This window comes from Cinclus cinclus, chromosome 5, assembly GCF_963662255.1.
Source record: "Cinclus cinclus chromosome 5, bCinCin1.1, whole genome shotgun sequence".
Lineage (NCBI taxonomy): Eukaryota > Metazoa > Chordata > Aves > Passeriformes > Cinclidae > Cinclus > Cinclus cinclus.
In genome coordinates this window covers 28,010,901-28,033,305 of record NC_085050.1, presented here as the reverse complement: position 1 = coordinate 28,033,305, position 22,405 = coordinate 28,010,901, and the positions used below count along the sequence as shown (strand labels likewise).

General features: G+C 35.6%; 1 protein-coding gene across 1 annotated transcript in view; it reads left to right on the top strand.

The window, feature by feature from the left end:
- DLC1 (DLC1 Rho GTPase activating protein) overlaps nt 1-22,405 on the top strand; it is a 200,499-nt gene that overhangs the window by 70,855 nt on the left and 107,239 nt on the right. Inside the window, exon 4 of the mRNA XM_062492811.1 lies at nt 2,418-2,451. Within this exon, the coding sequence (XP_062348795.1) occupies nt 2,418-2,451 (34 nt within the window). The remainder of the gene's footprint in view (nt 1-2,417; nt 2,452-22,405) is intronic.

Below are 22,405 nucleotides of genomic sequence, written 5' to 3'. Positions count from 1 at the left end.
TCTTAATTCAGAAGCACTGCACCCTTTAGAAAACAGATATTTGAAAGCACTCGACCTCACTCTACCCTTCAATTTTCTGAAACTTAGAGTGCTTCTTCATCCTACTAAACAGAATTAGAAATTTTGGAATGACTTTCACATCTGGCCTGAGGTTTGATAATTGTATGCATTTCCTACAGCATCTTTTTACCTGTGTTAAATCCACTAAACCCTAGCAACCTTGAAGACTGCCATCTAACAAATTCACTAAAAGGCATGTTACATTGTACATCAATATGTTTGAATGATCATCAATTATAAATACTGTATATTTCCAGGAAATAAATTGATGTGACCAATGGCATTATTAACAATATTTAAGTCTTATATGCTGATATGAACAAAAGTCTACATGTTGATGTGTATGATGATGACAGCTTTTTAGGAAGTGTTCATTCAGGCCAAAGGCAGTGCCAGTGACTTGCAGTGCAATTATAAATATGACCTAAGTCCATTCAAGTCTGTCATAAAGCCAGCAGAACATTATCTTCTCTATTTGTCATTACCATATCCCATGGAGTTCTGTACCTGTTTCCCCTGAGCTGTTTGTCTTGCCTTTGCATTTTAAACCTTCCAGGGGCTGCCCCCATCAAACTGTTATCTCTTTTGCATGACACAGCTTCTGATTTCAGTGCAGACACTCTTGGTTGCCACATCTTCAACCACCTCAGTGTTCTCCAAGCTTTTCTTGGAGGAAGCCATCATACCTTTTCTAGCTAACAAAACTCAGCGTTAAAGTGTGATGTTAACCTGTCCACATATTTCCTTCTTTTGTCCCAACCCTCCCATTTGATTCACATTTGATGCTCTCTTTCTTTCTTGTGCCATTAGGGGTTTTTTTTTATCCTGTTTGTTTCTCACCTCCTCTATACAATGTTCTGTCTTCACAAATTTCTTTCTGGGACTAATGTGAATAGTAAATCTGAGCTTTTCTTTCTTATTCTCTTACTTACCTTAGCTACTGCAATCACTTAAGCCTGGGAAAGAGTAGAAAAATACGTACTCATTTTCAAAATTAAATTGAATTTTTATAAAAATTCATACATTATATACTTTTTCTTTCTTTGAAACTAAGATCTTGAGTCACTCTCTGATTTTTGTTGCTTCTTTGGCATGTTAATTTTCCACAGTCTATGTTTCCTCAGACTTCGCTACATTACTGGTCCTTCTTCTGAACAAATATATGTTTGTAAAATGCAAGGAAAATGTTTTTCCAGCAAGAATGCTTTTCCAGGTTTGAATAATATTAGTCTGATTGCGTCATATTTTTGAATCTCAAATTCAAACAACACACATTTAGCCAGACAGAGTACAGGTGAAACAAAGGAATCACAAAAGGCATACAACATCATGTATAACATTATTATAACATCATGTTCTTGTTGAATTTTTATTGAAATTTTATCCAATAAATTCTATGAAGCAATATTGTATATATAACAGGACAAATCAAATGAAATTAAATTTTCAAAGTCCATTTAGAGAAATTCTATCTCAAGATTGAAGCTGATTTGTTTATTTCTGACCATCTCCCCCCCATTTTTTTTTTCTTTGAATCTCCAACAGGAAAATCTGCTGAACAAAGGCTAGGCTATGTGAAAAGGAGTTGAAATCGATACCTTAACTCACATGGCAGTTCTGCATACATTGCATACCTAATATCCAGCCTTTCTTGACTCTCTCCTATATGCACATTTTAAAATTCCTTTTATATGTTTGATATAATTTTCACTTTACTGTTCATTCACTTTATAACCTCATTTTTTCAGGAAAAATACACTCAGATTGTTCTTCTACACTAATCTGAAAGAAAAGCGTAATATATTTGCATCCATTATAAAAAAAAAAAGAAGATTCATAAAATTTTCCAAGTCCAGAAACAATTACAACCGATATGAAAACAATTATATTACTTGTCACTGAAAAATATATATAAAAACTAAGAAACTGGTATATTATAGATCAGCAAATATTTGAGCCAAAAGAAGAAGGAAGGGGCATTTCAGTCTAATCTTCAGTCACAGGGATGTTGTCTTCCTCCCTCAAAATTATTAAGTAATTTCCCAGTGGAATTTTGTGATCATGTGTTCAAGGATGATTATTTCAAAATGTAATCATAGGAATACCTTATTAACTCTATCTCCTCCCATCTCTCCTAGTTCTTTCTAATGGTAATTAGTTTCACAACAGATTATAAGACACTCAAATGGGAACTGTATGTGTCTCTCCAGAGTGCTTAACATGGTGAGAACTCAGTTTTTTCTATAACATCTAGACACTCACAAAATTTACCTCAGGATTTCATGTTTCCCTAATATTACTGGTATCCCCTAATTAGTCCCTACTATTTTTAATAGTGGCATTTTGCTTTCTTGCAGGCTATGCCAGTTATTTCAGAGAAGGAGAAGGCTGGTGAGTAAATATTTACTCATTTTCTCATTTCCTTGTTGTATTTGTCTTTGGAATACCCTGTTACTTAACTAAGTGATAAAAGACAGGCTTCAACTGTGGGCTTTCGAGCATGCATATAGGATTACAGATCTGACTGATGTTTATGTAAAGGCTATTTGTTGTTTCCTGAATAATTTCTCTTTCTAAAATACAGTCCAGTCTTCTGTGTCATATTAATAAGGATGTTTGAAACTGTCCTGCAAAGTTGAATTGCAGCTACTCCTTACATGTCAGTATTCCTGTAGTTACTAACTTGTTATTTGGTGGGAATATGTGTTATGATTTATTAGATGTCTCAATTAACAAACATGGATGCAAATGGGTTTTCTCAAGTCAGCGGAATTTGACTTTTGACTTGGTGCAAACTTTACTGTCTATCTTTAAGTATAGCAAGAAGCTTCAGTTACCTGGAGTATTTCACTGGAGATAATAACTTTTTTTTTTTGGCTACGTACTTCTAGAATATTGAAAATTTGGTTTTCAGTTCTTTTCTGTTATTTGTTTCCTCTGAACACTATATGTGCTTTGGTGATGGTATGTAAAATCTATTACTGATTGCCTGCTAGACACTGTCAAATTGATGTATTCTTGTGATAAACACTAGGGAACGCTCCACTCAGCACTATCGCTCTTGAGAATCTCTGCTGGTTACTTGTCATTTAATTGATAATTAATTGATAGTTAATAATTTGTTAATGAACTTTGAATATGTCTGATTTACATGGGTGATGTTTTATTCCATGACTGTTTCTTTTTTTTTTTGTTTGTTTGTTTGTTTATTAAAAGAGAGGAATAAGTTAAAAAAAAGTGTTTCAGAGAAAATCCATGGTAACACTGTGAAACACAGTACTGTGAAAGCTATGGAGCTGTCTGTTCAGGATGTTGCTACTTTAGCTACTGAAGTTCAGAAATAATTCCCAAATTCTGACACATACTTAATAAGATTTTTCTTTATAGATTTCACAGCATAATCTGGTGTTTCTTTTTCTGAGGTTGTTCATATTTGGCCACATTTTCTAAATAATGTCAAAACATGCAAACTGATTATAAGTGGTTGTACCATTTGCAGCTAATATCAAATAAAACTCAAAGATTTATTCTTACTTCTTTGGTGTCAAAACTACCTATCATGTCAGTGCTGATAATGATGTAAAATGAATGTATTTTTGACATACACTTTATGAATTCTACATATGCATATAAGCCTCTGTCTCTTTTCCTTCTTTCTGATCAGACTTCTGTGCTATGTTTTTTCTGTGGAGAGTATTATATTTAATATTACAAATATTAAGTGGAACTTCATGCCACATGAAGTCAGTTTGCTGACATTTCCATGCACATGAGCTCAAGCTAGACTGGGAATTAATATGTAGTTGCCTTTTAATCAGTTTTGGCTTTCATTAACTCTACGGCTCACAAGTTCCTGAGGTTATGATGGGTTATTTTGCAATATTAAGAATGCATGAGGGAGATGACTATTGAGATCAGGCCTAATCACTTGGCTCTAGGGGCAGTAAGTATTATTTTAATTAAGAGCAACTGGATCTTGACTCAGACAGTCAGACCCATGCTTTGCAAGGTAACTTGCCAGTATTTGATCATTGCTGCTTTCACTTCACCAGAATGACACTAGCTACAGTCAAAGACATGCTTAAGGTGGAAAAGCCTTCAAAATAATATAACATACTTGCTTGTCTGCTACAAGAAAATCTATCTCATTTTGATATTTATTTAGAAATGCCAACAGTCTAAAGTTTTCTAGTTTATATTATCACAAGAAAAACAAAATGTATCACAAAATATTACAGAGCAAAGAGAAGTTCTTTATTTTATTACTGGCAAAGCTGGTAACATTTTTGGTAAAGAGACTGGATGGCATTGTATTACAATTGGACTGAAATGCACTCAAAATTTCTAGTGAAACATCTTTTCTCATTTTGAGAATTTGAACTAATATTCTCTTGTAAGTCCATCTTTTCTACTTACTACTATTTGATTCCATCTGGGACTGGAATAAGAAATACAAGAAAGTAGAAAGGCTGTTATTCCAATGTTTCTGGTTTAGAAATTTCATATATACAGAAATAAAACCCTGTTTTAACAGACTTTCTATTCTGTAGACTTGAGATACCTTGATATTTCCAAATGTGTTTCCTGTAGGCAACCAAATATTTAGATCCTTAAGTGGATTAAGCTGCCTAAGAAGCTTAGAAGTTCACACATTACTGATTATGTTTAGAGCATTTTTTAATCCTTGAAATTAAATATTTTTTTCAATTTTATATGTTTTCCAACATGCAGTAAATTTTGACATCAAACACAAACTCCATAAGATGGACTACTTATTTTTTTAAAAAATAACACTCATATACCATATTTAGATTTGGAGCAAAGCCAAACATCTGAAAACATTGATGCTTTTGTCAATTAATCACTCAAGAGTTGCATAACAAATTTATTTTTTTTATAGTGGAAAGCACAGTAAAACATGCAATTACAAAGTGCCTTTGGTGAAAATCTATAAATGACCAGTATATTGAGCAGAACATTGGTCATGCCTAAACATGCACATGATTGCTTCCACTTGTGTGAATTAGGGCATTGCAAATGATGTGCTGTGGCATCAGCTATTTCTGAGTAATGCATTTTTCAAAAGTCTCAATATTGTTGACATTTCTGGCAATGTTGAAAAAAAACCAAATCTTTCAAAATAATATTTAGAGGTAGAAGTTAAGATCAAGCAATATGCACAGTCAGAGAAAATGGTGGCTCAAGCCAAGAGATGACTCAGGACTAGTAATGTTGGCACCTCCATTAAGAATGCAAGCCAGAAACCAGATTCAACACACTATATTTTCAGATTCATCTGCTTTTCTGTGAGTAAATTACATATTTGCATGCCTTTACTTACCTTGCTGACTGTTGTGATTTATACTCTCAAATTCTGTCAAAAAATATGAAGAAATTTGAATGAAGGAGAATTTAGTATATTTAGTTAATAATGGAGGTGTCTGTGTCAGGGTTTGTAGTGTTGACTCCACTTACAGTCTAAAAATAATCAGCATCTGAACCTTTGGTCCACATGGCTGTATATCAGCATCTGTTTTACTGATATGAATCACATGTGGGACTTCATGAATGGCATTGGTTAACTCTCCACTAACTGTAGACTTGAGAGGGCTTCTGACACAGACATCAGTATTCACTACAATGAATCCACTGTGAGCTTCCTAATTCAGGGCTAACTTCTGTTTCTGGACCAGTGTTCCAAAACAGTGGTGAAATTACTTTAAGCCAACATTAGAATTATTGCCTAAGTCTCTTTGTGTACCTGCTTCATGCTTTGTGTACCTGCTTCATGCTTTTCCAGTTTATCCTCAAATATTTGTAGGGAATAGTGAACTCTGACTTAGAAGCTTTGCTACAACAGAGCCTGTGGGAGGGGTAGAGCAAATATCCCCATCTGGTCACAGACTAGCACAGCTTATTTCTCTTGAGGTGATGGAACTATGTGCTATCAATAAACAGGGCAGAAAGTTTAGTCTAGCCATAAACAAATTTTAAATAAATATTAACATCATTGGTCCATAATATTCAGCATTATACTAAATAAATTTTTCCTGTGCATAAAACAGCTGTCCTTTGGTAAGTTTTTGTTGAGCATACATTTAGAATAGTTGCTGCTCTAAAATGAAAGGAAGTTATTTTACTGAGAATAGCAATTGAACCTGCTTTGGAGTTTTCGTTATTCTATCAAAATATTCCCTTGTGCTTTAAAAATATACTGTGGAAAAACTGCATAGCCTCTCCGGGTAAGTCTCAGTATTCTCTTTAACTAGTAGGTTGGAGAGATCTACTTCAGCACAAATAAAAGTGTCAGACCATGATCTGTAGGAGAAGAGATGCAATAGCCCATTTCCCATCTGTATTTTGATGATCAGCAAGCCAACAAGAGAATAAAACATGAAGCACAGTAAAAATAGCAGCATCAGTGGCCAGCATACAGTGTTTGAAAGCTCCCCAGTGCCAGCATTACAAGATGGTCTTAGCAGTGAACAACTCCTTTTTTTTCCCTACATCTAATCTAGATTTCTGGAAAAGACCCTACTTAATAAAGTACAAGTTGTATTCTCCTTTGGTGTTAATTTTCCTGGTTGTGTTTCTGATTCAGAAGGAAAACAAATACAGAGATGATTAAAGAGAACTTAATGGCAGGGTTTTTCCTCTCACAGGCTCTAATTGTCAGTGTCAGGCAGCAGAGGACACTTGGTGCTCAGCCCCCTGGTGAGATGAGCTGCAGAATAGGAGGTGATGGAGTGATGACAAGGTGGGTCTGGCTGTCTGTGGAACTCACAGCAGGAGGACCTGGAAAATCCAGTACCACAGGTTCACTATCATATAACAAGGCACAGAAAATACCAACTGCTTGGTTCATTGGGTAGAGGTTTTTTCATTCCATTTAATTTAGCTGCATCTCTAATCAAAAGAGAAAAAATTACAGTCTTCACTAGATTTTACAAACATATTCTACATCCAGAGAAAGCAATTCTTTCTATGAGCAGTGTTCACTAGATGCTCTGTTTTCATAAAGTCAAGTTGTTTTGAACCTAGAGTAAACATTAAAAAATTCAATTTGGCTACAAGATATTAATTTCCACATAAACTAGAGAGAAATACAAAGTAATTGGCACAGTTACTAGTTTTCTGGCTGCCTTACAATAACTCTAGCCAGTATTGTAGAATAAACTGGGCAAAATGAATTATTTATTGTTCCATTTAGCAAGTACTTTATCTGGTTTTAGTAGAACAGTCTTACAAAAGTTTTTGTGAGACCTTAGCATGAAGTACTAGCTTCTAGTTAGGTAATCCTTCTTTGTTGTCAGTGTTGCAACAGTTATAAAATTTGGTGCTTGTTTTTTAAATAACAATGTCAGGTGGGCACTCATACTTCAATCTGTCATACTGAAAAACAGTTATAGAAGCTCAGCCAGAAAATGCATGGGTGGCTGCCAAACACTAATAGATGTTAATGGATATATATTTATTCCAGTGCTATTCATTCAATTGCTGGAAAATATGATGATGATGCCGATAGATACTGAAAGCTGACCTTCCATGCTAAGATTCCTAATCATTTTTGGTTGCTTAGTTTTCTTTATTTTTTTTCTAGGTGCAGTAAAATAGCTGATGTCAGGATTTTTGGTATTTGATTTTGTGGCTTATTAACCACACACTAGTGCAGTTGTTCTTCTGAATAAATTACTTCACTTTTAAAAGTCACACCATATTCACTGTAAGCATGTGGACATAAACACACAAACTTTAAAATCCACAAAGCACTGTGTGAAACGAAAGGTGCTGTTGTCATTTTCTTTATGTTTTGGAGGAAACAGGAGGTCCTAGGACTGCAGCTTATATAGAAAAGTCCCCTTTAAACCATGCTAAATGCACTAGAAGCAGGATGACACCTAAAACTCCTCATGGTTGCCTCTGGTATATTGCTTTTGTTAGTTTTAAAGAGTGAAAGGTACGGCCAGGTAATGTGAATGGGCTCTGAGGGGAGAGGGATGTACCATTGGAGAGGGATACGAAAGTTCAGGTACCAGCCTGGACAGGAAAACAGGTGTTTTATGGAAGGTTAAAACAATTCCTATTAAAAAGTTTCATAATGATTAAGTACACCTGCAGTATCTGGGAACTAGCAGAACCTGTTGTGCATAAAATTCCTTAGCTCCTCGTTCTCCACCTGCTTCCTGGAGGAAGTATGGGCCATAAGTATGGACCTGCTTTTACATTTTTTGGAAGAGCTTCTTAAATTAAAATATGCTGTTGTTAACTTCAAAAGAGTTTAATTTTGTTCACATCAATAATATAATCTCATTTATTCACATCTTTAAATGCTTAGATAAAGAAGCTTAACTGAATTATTTCAGCTAGTAACAAGGATAGGCCATTGTTTTTGCATTGTATTATGCATATTTATACTTTGTCATACATTTTAGGGTTTTTTTAGTTATAATATCTTTCTAGACTCCTCAGTGATTTTGTTAACTGTGGAAATAATTGTGGAAAAAATTAACAAAATTGTTGCATTTTAAACAATTCAACATTTTAACAATTGTTTAAATTAATGAATTTAAATAGTTCTTTGATAACTATTCAAATGTCATTTTTCATTTTAGAGGAAACTAGCTGTGCCCAAGTGACTTATATTCCAGTGATGAACAATCAAATTTTGATTTCTCTTCCAGTTTAATGTCTTTTCTTGAGTAATAAAATTACCTTATTCAAATCAAAATTGTTCCCTGATAGGAATAAAACTTTATATAATACCAGCAGAATGATTACTACTCCCAGCCATCATACTAAACCTTTCAGTCCAATGTGCTTTCCTATCTAAGGAAAGTTGTTTTTATCACAGAAATTATGTGATTATAAAAAACCAGGCATCCTCGTTAAAATCTTTTGAAAACATTTGATATTAGTAATATTTAATCGCAGACTGATAAATTGTAAGAACATCCTTCATAACAGACTTCATCACCCATAAGTGAAATACAGTTCAGCAAAGATTAACTCTCTTCAAGGAGACCTTTGGAGGTTCTTTCTCCAACTTTCTGTTCAAACAGGTCAGCCCTGAGTTCAGACAAGATTGCTTAAGTCTTTGTCGAATCCAGTTTTGAACACTCCCAAGAACGGAGCCTGTGCAACCTCTGTAGGCTCCGTGCTCCGCTGCTGTCTTGTCTCCACAGAAGAGACATTTGCCTGATGTCCAACCTGGTCCTTTCTGGTTTCAGCTTACGCCTCTTCTCTCTTCTGTTGTCTTCCTCACATGCACAATATGAAGAGCCCAGCTCCATCTGCTTTTCTGCCCTACTGTGAAATCCTGGGGAGCTGCTGGTAGGACCCCAAAAGCCATCTCTGCAGGCTGAACAAGTCCTGCAGCCTCAGCTCACAGGCCAAGTGACCCAGACCCTGACCCACTTGGTGGCCAACCCCTGCCCATCTCTTTTCAATGTCTCTCTTGTATTGGGAGTATCCTGAAGCTGGGCTCACTGTTGCAGATGTGCAAGCACTGCATAGAGAGGGATAATCCCTTCCCTCCATCTACAGGCCATGTTTTTATGGATCCATCCCAGGCTGCTGCCAGCTCGTTTTACTGCCAGGGCACGCTGCTGGCTCATGCGCAGCTCTCTGTCTGCCAACACCCCAGGGCCTTTTCCATAGAGCTGCTCTCCAGACAGTTTTTATCATTTATTTCTCCACCCTTACACACTGTAAAATCCCAAGTTATGAACAAAAATATTGTGGAAATTATGCTCTTTGTTGTCAAAACAGAAAATAGAGCAGGAGACACACAAATTTGTTACTTTCAGCCAATTCCATTTCTATTACATTATAAGTAATTATAACATGTTCAGGTTTTAGAACACCACCAAAAAGACTGCAAACTGTATATTTTCTGTATTTTTCAGTATATTCTGGCTTGTTTCATAGAATTAATTTTAATCAAGTGGCTTCTCAGCGGCCTGGTAGCATATTTTTATTTTCCAGGCTACATTGTAGTCTCTTTTTGAATTGGACATCAGAAACATTCTAAAAGAGGTATTCCCTGACCAAAAATAGCTTTTTAATCAAATCAAACATGATCAAGTCATTCTTCCTTTCCTTTTTTGGCTGTAACAAGTTAACAAAAAATGGTGATAATAAATTAATCAAGTTATTTCTAGACTAATTTTCTTCAGACTGAGTTCATGGCAAAGACGTGTTGATTCAAATGAAATATAAGCTAGTTCACTTAGTCCTAATTGATACTGACATGCAGTCATTAGGCTGTGGCTTCCAAAGGAGTGATATGACTGTTGATTTGGAAATCAGGTGATGGTCTTTCTTCTTCAGTGTCCAGAAATAGAGGCAGCTTCTGAAAAGCTGAGGGGCCTAAAGCCAAATTTTAAAATTAACTTTTGACTAAGTTTTAATAGTTATTCAGGTACTTGAAGATGAGAAACAAGCTCTCTGTGACACCTGCTAATTTTGTACCAATTCCCTGTCAAGGTTTCTTCTGGGCAGGAAAGTCTGCACATCGCACAAAATTATGAGGATACCTAGTCGTTTCTGAAAAACTTAAGATGCTCTTCTTTGCTTCTTTGGGTTCCTAGACAACATTTAAAACATCTGGAATATATTATGTTCCTGAATTGTTTCAGAGTTGTTGAAGATGAATTAAAAAAAAAAAATGGAACAATTTTAAAGTATGTTTAATATGAAGACATTAGAGTACATAGAATTAAGTGTGACAAATTAACCTCTTTTTCATCTGTTAAAACAGAAGGATAAGAAATGGTTTAAGTTCCAAATCACTGCAACATGAGTTTGTTTTCTGTTGCTTATACATTTGAGGTACTTACAGGCTCACTTTACTAGAATAAAAAATTGCTCTTCAAAAATTCTTAGGGAAAAGAGAGAGGTCTTTGATGCTTGATGAGAAAACATAATTATTTATCTGTGATTCTGTGACATGATTATTTACATTTCTCTAAGGAGATGCTGAAACTCAGGTGAGAGGCACCCAAAAGCATGCTTTGGATTAGGCACACCTGGAGGCAAAGTGTCTTCCTGATGCAGAACCATCCTTGGCAGGACAATGATACGTCTGGATGTAACTTCAGTGTCACAGATGGCTCAGACTGAGGTTTTGTTTTTTTGTTTTTTTTTTATTTGATGGCAATGTCAACCTGTGCTCTGAATGTCTTCTGCTATAGCAAGTCATGTTTGAGAGAATTATGTCTTCTGCATATAGTGTGTTCAGCCTGAGCAACTAGACTTTTTATTTTCTATAAACAGAATGATAGCAATTACAAAAAGTGTTTTTCATCATCCTGAAGATTTTAAAAAGTTTGTGGCATCTAGTCATCAAGTTTAACCATCTTCTCAAATCTTCTCTCCAAATACACTTGTATAATTAGTTTACTTTTACACGTATCAGGAAACAGCAATTGAATGAAACACTGATTTTCTAACGTGGTAGATGCCCGTGGTCTTTAAAATGCACCACTGTACAATTCTTACATGCAAAGCCAGTCACTTGCCTCATGCTTTATCACCTCTGTCAATCTACCTCTGTGTTAATCTTGACTGTTAGTGAATTTCCCCTTCATGATGTTTTAAGAAAGAATCAGATAATTACTTGAAATGGTTGCTTAATTTGTAAGTATTACAAATAAAGGTGTAACTGAAAAAAAATGTTATTGATGGACAAAACTGCAAAATGGTCTCTAAACTATACATCTTCAAGGAGTTATTCCTGCAGATAATCATTCTAGTCACACGAGTTTGGACTAACCTTGGAAGTAGAAATTTGCTAAATCCCAGTCTAAAATGATTTCTCTGGAAGTTTCTCTCTGTGACTATTCTCTTTCATTCATTTGGTAGGTGATTAATTTAAATCCCAGTGTATTCTGGTTTGAGTTTCACCTGCTGCTGTACATTGCCCTAAAAGAAGAGGAACTATTTGGCAACCAATTTCAAAGTGTTAGACAGGTATATCATATCTCAGTGGCTGCCTATGAGCAGAATTGAAAGGCAAAGAGGAAAGTAACCATGGATTTGAATACATATCAAAATACAGGCTTGAAATTAGAGAAGAGCAGTTGAAATATCTGTTAAAAGGCAAGGAAAATAATTAAATAACCCACAACATCCTCTAGGCTGGTGTCTAATTTACAGTGTTATCCTGGAATATGATGTTATATGGCAAGGAATAAAAAGGAAGACTGAGACTTTAGTGAAGAATTAATCTACCGATTGGTTAACATAGAATACTGTTTACAGAGTGACCCATTCATACACCAGAAAGACTTTTGTCATGTAGTTACCAGGGGAGGCTCTCAAAACAAGGATGAAACTACATAATGCTCAGAGAATGCCAAGGTTTTGTTTTGGTGGTATAGCTCACACTAACTCTTTGAGTGGGATAATGGTTTTTGTGTCAGTACAAGCGTGCCTTCAACAAGTCTCTGTTCCACATTTGTAACTCATATTCCTGGTCTGGTTTAATTTTAGAATGTATATCAGGTTAATCAATTTTATCAGTTATAAATTCATCATAGTCAGTGAATTTAGAAAATGAAAATACATAATTTTCCTAAAATTTCTTTCCCCTTTTAGAAGATCTCAGACTAGTGCTTTTTATATAGACTGCCCTTAGGAGTTAAGTCTGGCCCTGTGTTTTGAACCATGGATCCAGACTAGCATTTGTAGGAAAAATGTCTTTAGCAGCCATTCAATGAGCTGTTGCAGGATCAGACAATGACAATGGATGATGTAGAAGACACTGTTCCTGGCAAACTAGTTAGAGTAGGATTTTCTTCTTCTAACTTGGAAGTGGTATGGGCTTTTTCAGTCACAGATTTAATACCTGCCATTCCTTTCAACAGTTAGTTTTTGCACCTCATCTTTTTTTTGTCTCTCAGTACAACAGCTGTCCATGTTTGATCACTCCGTGTTGATAAACATTTCTGCAATTGCTTGTCTCTTCCTGTAAAAGAATGAAAGGACATCAAATAGACGTGGCAGAGTCAAAACAAACAGGTGGAGGCAATCTAGATCTGAGCTATGGAGCTCCTCACCTCAGTAGATTGCAGATGCTGAAGTTGTACACAGCTTTAGAAAAAGATTAGACAAACTAGTAACAAAGAAATTAATTAGTATAACCCTTTCTTCAATAAAATTAATAAAAGTTCTTACCAATGACTTTTGCAGGACTTACCCAAATCATAACCCTCTATATAACAAATCAAAACTTGCCTAGAATGCCAAATTAGTAATGCAATACATCCTCTAAATACGGAGTTTCATTTTAATGGGTCAAAACCGGTATTTTGTAGTAAAAGTATATAAAATATTCAGTCCTAATGTGTACACTGAATATACTTTTATTCCATGAGTGTTTCTTTTCTTTTGTAAGAGGCATGGTTTTCCCCCAAGAGACATTACCAATTATCCATCACCAAATTAAGAATCCCATATAACTTATGCAGCAACAGCAAAAGACATGTTAGGAAGTGTTAGGATGTGTTAGGATGTGTTAGACAAGTTAGAAAACTTTCTATCAAAAGCTAGAGGGGTCTTAAAATTTGCAATAAACCAATCAGTGATCAGAATAAAGTCAATGCAATTCTTCAGCATAATAAATAGTAAAGAGAAAAAATACGAGCATATCTCTTAAGAATATAAAAACAAACAACCAAACTAAATGAATATAACCAAAGAACACACTAAAAACTGTAAAGATGATTGACTGATAGATAGATAGATAGATAGATAGATAGATAGATAAATAATTGTAACCAAAACTTGGCATCACTTTGTCTTTAATGAGGAAACGGACTTTGGAAAACTAACCAAGAAAGTTTCCAAACTAAGAAATTGCTACATGTATTAACTTTTGCAATACGTTTCAAAGGCATTTCCAGAGAAGCTATGTATGCCATACTAGATAAACAAAGATGAATAAGAAACAGACATCTTTCCATAAAGCAAATCTATATAAAAATCTTCAGCAAAGTAAATTGCATTTATTTATATTAAAAGACTGAGCGATAAGAAATGAACCCTGGGGTGTTTTGTTTTGTTTTGTTTTTTTCCCTCAAAATAATCAAAAATATAGTTTAAGTAAGTTAAAGTAACTCTACAGATCCATAGGAAAAATTCCACATCTGGAAAATCTTTGCTGCATCTGTGATGGGGTTTCATGCTTTTTGGTGCTATATTCGCCAATTCCCATTACTCTAACTTAAACCTCTCCCTTATTTTCTTAAGACCATTCCAATTCACCTAAACATATAGTGATCATTTAATTTCCTGAGATACGTTATTTAAGCTTCCTTAACTGTTTCCCTAAACAAAGCAAAATAAATCCTCAAAAATAAGGAATTTTTAAAAAGTACAATGTATCTTTGTAGCATGCTGCAGTATGGGCAATTATTTTAATAGGTTGAAGTGAGATCAAGAATTGTAATTGTCAAAGATAACAGAATTAAGTATTTTGCTATTGTAGACTTCTAGCTGTTTTTAGCAAATAGAAGTACGTTCAGACACACTCCAGCACCAAAATCACCTCTTTTCCATGAACCATTCACAAGCAGCACTGCTTAAAATCTGAATTAAGTGTTGGCAAAATGCACACAATGCAGACAACCAGAAAATAATTACCTCCTGTATTCCCTTCTGGTTGTTTCCTACTTAGTGCTACACAGTTGATTACAAATACTCTTTGCCTCTCTATTTAGAAATCCAGGAGATAGATTTAGAAATATAATGATGACAGAAACGAAGTAGCACAAATAAAGTACTTCCAAAACTGAGATTTTTTTTCTCCCTTAAAGGAACTGTGGGCTGAGTCCCAAAGGTTTGCTTGTTTGTATTATCAGAAGAAGGTATAGTCTAAATAACAAAATAATTTGGAGTGCACGCATCCATCAGTCACCAAGGTCTAAAGGACGCCTGTTTTAAGACCATAATCACACAGAAGCATCTGGAAAAACAAATTAAGCAAGACAAGGACTCAAGCACTGACATATAATTATCCCAGTTCTTCAGTTATTATGCTTCCTGCTCTAGTTTTGGCCCATGTCATCTGGTAGTTTTTCAGAAAAGACCCATGAATGCTTGGAAGATAAGAAGATCCAGGAAGTGTTTGAAACCAGCAGTGGTAGGAGATTCACACTTACTGTCATTGAGTGGTCTTGATCAAAAAGGTCAAAGAGATTAATTCATTCTGACATCCTTTGTCTACCATAGACTTCTCCATGTTTAGTCCTTGCTTAGAGAATTCAAATAAGAATTTATGAGCAAATCCTCCTCCCAGTGGAAAAATCTTTAGCCTCTTGTAATGCATGGAAAATACACTTTAGTGAGATTCTAGCATAAGAATTTGAACCACTAAGGTCACCTACTTCTTCTTTCCACTTTCCCTCTTTCTGACAAACTGTCTTCAAGGTTTTTATTTTTTAACGTTTACTGCAAAGGAGGATTAGGAAATTACTTTTTTTTTTTTTTTGCAGACAACTGGATCTGATAACTGCATTTTTGCCTTTCAATTATTTCAATTATTCATGCAACAGTTACTAGTTCAGCAGTGGAAAGAAAAGAAAAAACAGTGAGCTAGAAAATTAGCTATACTGCTGCTCGGTTCCAAGTACCTGGAAAGTGGGTTTCAAATGACTTTCAGCTGCTCCCCTAAATAGCAGGGCAAGGTATTCCCTAATATAACTGTAGAACAAGCTATGGCTGACAGTGCACCACCAGGTATTAGCAGCTGCCTGAGATTATGCTCCCTGGAGAGCAGCTTTTTGTACCAGGGATTGCTGCTCCAAACTTTGCCTTGTCTGAGACAAACCTGTGGAATGGGCAGAGTCATGCTGAGCCCCGTTTAGCACTTGCTACTCATCTATCACTCCCAAATCATGCTGAGATATTAGAAGGGGTAAGTGGAAGTCACTGTAGCCATAATTATAGCCTGCATGCAAATTGTTATCTGCATGAATGCACACTCTATCAGCAAACTAACAACAAATTGATGAAACTTGAGAAAGCCTTACATGTGTGTGACAGAGAGTAAAGAAGCTTAGGTACAGGGCTCCACATTATTTCAGTAATAAACCACCCCACTTTTAACATCCCGACCCTATCAACACTGAGTAAGCATTGCCTCACCAATATCCCCACACAGCAGGAGTCAGGATGGAATTTGCTTTTATTCCTAATGGACCTTTGAGCAGCAGATCTCACTGATAAGAAGCAGAAGATTTCACTGATTCAGTCAAGTGACTGTCAAGTGAACTCAAAAGTATATTACTTTCCTGAGCCTGCAGCAATTAGACTCTCACCCATTCATAGAAAAGTCCTTAAAGCAACAAGAGAAGTGTGCTGTGTTCTCTGGTGCATGCTGTAAATAGTAAATACTTTGGAGCAATAGAAAAAAAGAAAAAGCTAATTCATATTCCCAGACATTAGAAATATTCCTATGTTAACACAGAGACCATGAGCTGACCCTGTATAACTGTAACTGAGTGATAAAATAATTTCAGAGGAGCACTTGTCACCAAACCGAAATTAAAAAGCTGCCAAAATTTAAATTAAGGCTTATTCCTGAAGAGCATCCAAATAGATTATGGTGAGAAAATCAAAGAGGAATATTCCTGCTCTTCAGTGATGTTAGAAAATAGATAGGTATACCATTATGATTAGTTTATCATCATTTCTGTAATATCTGATTATCCTTAACTGATTTTAAAAGTGCAATGCAGTATTTTTTCTTTCTTACTTTGCCTGCTCTGGATCTGTTGAGAGAAACACAGTGTCAAGCTTGCAGTCCAAAATCCGTAAATCCTTTCACACCTAACCCTGAAAGGACACACACTACTCTGTTTCTTAGGCTGCAGTGCTTCATGTTGAGAGCAGCATTATTTCATGAAGGAACGTGCTAAACCTTGTAGGTCACTGATTCATTTTTACTGAGACTTGGTTACATTTCCTGTGCACCTTTCTAATTTGTTCTGGACATTTTGGGACGTTTTGGATTTAACGTTCGAATTAATTCCATAAAACATAGGGACTTTGTTCCCTCTTTCATCAGATGAGCTGGACTCCAGTCCACAGGCCCCTCAACTCTATGCTCCTCTCCAAACTATTCTGTCTTCATTGCCTTACCCTAAATATCTCCTGATGGATTTTTCCAAGGAAGGCCTGTGCTGTTTCCAGCCTCCAGTTCCAAAACTGACCCTAACTAGCTTTCCAGACCTCTGACTGTGAACTCACATCTTCATTCTAAGAGACTTATAGGATAGCTAAAGTTTTTAAGTGAACCAACCAGTTTTGCATAGGGTGTCAGGTATATTTAAATAATATTCTTTTTAGTTAGCTTACACAGAAACAAAAATAACAAAGCCAGAATTCTTTTTCTTTAATCACTTTCCTTACTTTTGTGATATATACTTCTGGCTTAGCTCCAGTCATTTTGAATAGCTTAGTATCTTACTGTAGGTCATGTTGTGTCACTTGAACAGGGGAATCTTTCCAGTTCATTTTTCAAATTCATTTTCAAATTCACTAGCACAATCATCAGAAAGCAATGACTCAGTCTATGATAAACTGTCAAACTGAGTTTGTCTCTACCATCTACTGCTCAAGTTTTCTTGACACCTATTCAACAATTCATTTCATTCATAGTTTCTCTTTGATAAGTTTCCATTCCCTCAAGCCTTTTCCTCACAGCTAGGAAAGAAATCTAGTTCCCCTGGGGCTATTTGTCATAAAGTCTCTATCCAGCAAGAGCTGACCAGAAAGCATACTTGAGTCTGAATCAGAGCCTGGAATGAAACTTCCTCATTCAGTAGCACCTACAAAGGCTAACAAGCACATTCCTCTGTTAGCATATAGAGCAGCCAATAGTCTACTGATTCTCATAAGTGTATGTCTTGTATCCCCTATCGACCTTTCCTGTATGCATTTTCCATGGCTCTTTTAGAGTGTTCATTCAACCTGCAGCCAGGTGAGCATGTTTAATTTTCTCATATTTCATACAGAACAGTTAACCAGTTGGAGAACATGCAGATCTTCAAGGGGAGTTAACTACTTTTCTCCACATTCTTGCAGCATCTATACTTCATTTTCCACCTCCTGGTGTCACAGCAATCAGCTCTAGTATGGTCAGTCACCTCTACAAAGTCTATCTACCTGAAATGTTGAGATAGGGATGTGAATCCTTAAAAGTTGTACTAATTGTTTAGCTACATATCTCAATGTGGATTTGTGTTGCCAGATTTTAAATGGAATTTATAGTCTGGCTTAGAGTTCAAGCAATAATTCCTGGGTTTCATTATGCATGAATCCGCTGTGTTTGCAAAATACATATATCCTTCTTCATGTATTCAGTGGGCCAGACTGTGATTCACCTTAGCACAGATTGAAAGCTGAAACTGCCTAAAAGAGAGCTTTCTTTTGAAGAAGAGTCACAGTGTTGCAGCCCCAAATTTATTTCACTGCCTTCTAAGTTCAGGAATTCAACTATTTGCTGTAAATTGGATCACTGAAATGATTCATATTACATCCTTTTTTTACCCAATGCTGATTTAATGAGCTGGCTTTCAGCAAGCTGTGCAAACAGTTGCCCCAGTACCATATGAGAGGACAGTTTGGTGCAATAAGGGACACAGGCAAAAATATTTTGAAGAATGAAATATTTCTTGTAGCAGCCTTCTGCTTCTAGTGTCTTGGGAAATAAGTGCCTTAAAGAAGCTGCCCAAGACTTAGAGAGACATAGAGAATTCGGTATAGAAAATGTACTTAAATACTAAAACATGCAATTCTAACTTACCAGGAATTAGGACTATGTGGTTAAACAGCCATTCAGATGATACTATAACAGCCTCTGTTATTTAATGGAAACTATGGTGTCCCTTCAGAAATTTGAGACTGTTACAGACTGTCTTTTGCAGACTAAACATCTCCCCCTCTACCCTCGTGTTTGCTGTGCTGGCGTGTATGAGCTGCACAGACATGTTCATCTGGACTCCTGGTACATGTGACTCGCCTCTGTTCCACTGCCTTTTGTCACTCTCCAGCCTGTACAGTGTCCATTGCATTGGTCCCCTAGTCTTTTCCATCTGACCTGATTTTTCTATCAATCCTTTAGCATTTCCAAAGCTATGTCACACTTTCACTATCAAACCATGTCTTTACTGTTGATAGATTACCATGCTCTAGTCCTTCCTCTTCTTGCTGAGGGCTACCATTCCTAACAGAGGTCCCCACCATGAACATCTTTTATTTCCTTTCGGGCACAGAAAGATTGTGTAACCTTGGTGCAGAGAGTGTTCTGCTGGGAACTGTAAAAGCAGTGTGTGTTTACAGTAACACTAGACACTGTTTCAGAATAAGTCAGCATTTTTTCCCAACAGGAATCCAGCACATTGGTTTTCAGGCGAGGAGGAGCAGAGTGGACCTAAGGTCAGCATGTGCTTGCTGTTAATGCATAGCTCAGTTCTTTGTTTCAAGATTCAACCCCACAGTTACCTGGCCTTTTCTGAGCTTTCTTGCCTGGTAGACTTTAGGAGTTAACAGCTGGTCTCCCCTTATTTTTCTGAGAGCTCTTTTCATGGGGCTGTCATTGATAAAGTAAATGCAGTAACTGCAAAGGTTTTTATGACCTTTTTTGAGTTCCACGGATTCATTCATGTCTTAACAAGCCAGGTGCAAAAATGTGGTGAAGTCCATTTTTCCATAAAAGGGTATGGAAACATCTAACCTTCCACAGATTATGAAGTTTTGCAACTAGCGCCAAGTTAGATCCAACAAGTGAGCAAGGCATTTATAGAAGAAATTACAATGTTTTTAAAAAGTGATACAATCACTTCCTTGGTCAAACAAAAAAGATACCTTTTGGATATATTTACATTTACTTCCTATTGCCTTTTGGAGAAAAAAACTTTGCGGTGGATTGGAATATGCAATGGATTTTGGTGAGCTACACGTGTTTAATACATCATAGGTAGCTATGACACCTATATACTGGCTTTGCTTTGGTTGATGATCAGTAATACTTGACTGAGAACATTGAACAAAGTACATAGACACAGATGGACAATGTACGTATGAAGATCTTCAGCTGAAATAAGAGTGGAAACACTTTTTCTGCAGGCTTCTCATCCCCAAGGCATGGTAAGCTTTAAAACTGGCATCATTCCTCTAGATGAAGACTAATAAAAGGTGTTTAAACTTTGAAGGCCAAAATTTCAAATCTGATTTATCTTTCATCTAAAATAATTTTCAGTATCTGTTGAGGATGTATTTAAGAACTTTCTTGGAGTGTATTTTAAATTATACATTATTTTTAATCCTAGATGCTAGAACTTATTTTTTTCTAATTTGGTTGTCCAGATGATGGAATATTACAGTTCTTACATAGAGGAGGAGGTTTTCAGCATCAAATAACTAGGTTAATTAGGTTGAAATGAGGTTAATTAGTAACTGAATCTAATCCTATTAATCAAAATTCAGAACTGTCATGAGTTGATAAGGACAGAGCTTTTCAAAGTTTAATACTGTAGGACTTATATTGAAACCTGGGTTTTAGTTGCCCCTTTGTTTTTTCTTATGCATTTTGATGCACAGTTTAGATTTAAGTCTTTAAAATATATTTGTTTTATTCCTGACTTTTATAGGCAGTAATCCAAGCTCAGATATTTTATCAGTACACTGACAGCTGCTCACTTCAAATTTCAAACAGTCTATAATCAGTCTTTTAAGAAAAGTACATCAAGAGTAGAAGGGTATACTTGCTTGTTGTACAGAGTACATATTCTCCTGTAAGTTATTGTGGAAGTATTCACTGAATGTAAATAAATATTTAAAGCCTCCATGTGCAATTTTTCTAGTACTTGACTAAAGGGTAGTAAGTTTGAATTGAAAAAATTTAGTAACAGCTAAGTTTTGACATCTGAACGTGCCATCATTTCATTTCATCTTCTGAAGAATTTCAACATTTCTCCTTATTTTGGTTCCTCATGCATGAAGTGTTACAGAGCATCAATGACATTCAAAAAAATCTCCTGGTTATCTTTCCAACATCTCTTAAAGACACACTTATTCTATCTGCCTTCAGAAAGTTACCAGTATTAGCAAACAGGGCTGAGCTGAATTACACCATGAAAAAGAAACCCATCCAATGATGTTTTAATTAAACCTTTAGTTATGAGTGAAGTTTTGATATGAAAACTTTTATGTCTGAATAGCAGGTTCTTTTTCACAGGGAAGGCATAGCAGGTTATCAAGGAATGACAAAACTTTCTGACCAAAGCAAACCTACTTTCAGGAGAGGTTCTTTCTAAAGAAATTATGTACCGTGATACTGATATAAGCTTCCTCTAATATTATATCCTGCTCATTTTTCATATTAAATCTTTTTTTTCAATTTTGGTCTTTCTAACTCCAATGTATAAATATATACTGCAGTGAGGGCTTGCATCACAGCTGATAGATGCATCATTTTGTTATACATTTGCTTGGGATATTTTTCCTTTTAGACACATATTTTCTTTTTTTTTTTTTTTCCATACATAAGCTCCACAGATTAATTGGCCTTAGTTTGGAGAAAAAACATACACAAACACAATACTTTCCCCAATACCAAATCAGTATTTTGAAACCTTGCACTACCTTAAAAGATGTCCACACTTCCCTTGATGTGCTCATGTTTTAAATACTTGTTGGCTCTTATCATTACTCTTCCCTTGCATTATTAGCTGTCATTTGGCTGAGCAGAAGAGGTTTTCATCTTTTTCTTGTAAATCAAACTGTCTAGCCCCTTTAATAATTTTTTTTGCTGTTATCTGAATTCCTTCAAAACTTGTTGATGTCTTTGTGGTACTGGAGAAACTAAAACTACATGCTGCATTTGAGAAGAAATTAATTTGTGCCAGAGTATGTCTGGTTATTCTTTATGGAAATTCCAAGAAAGTAAATAATAGTTATTTTTTATCATATAAATGCATAAAAAATTATTATGAAAAGTTTAGAAATAATAAAGAAGCAATTACATATGTGTTACCACATTTCTCAGTCAAACATTTGACATTATCCTTTCACCATTACTTCAATACATTATTTTTAACAAATATGCCTTCAAAATATTTGTTTAACCTGTCAATCTCAGGTATAAGCCTTGTTTTCTTTTCTGTTTTCTTCCTCAAACTTCATTGGGAGTGTTTTATTCTATTCTTCCAAATAATACATTTTTCCAATTTCTACATCATCTAATCATAAATATGAAGCAACTCCTATATTTCACAAGGTCTTTCACAGCTTCCCTCCCCCCTTCTGCTATGAAGCACTTAAAGAAACACTTGTACTTACT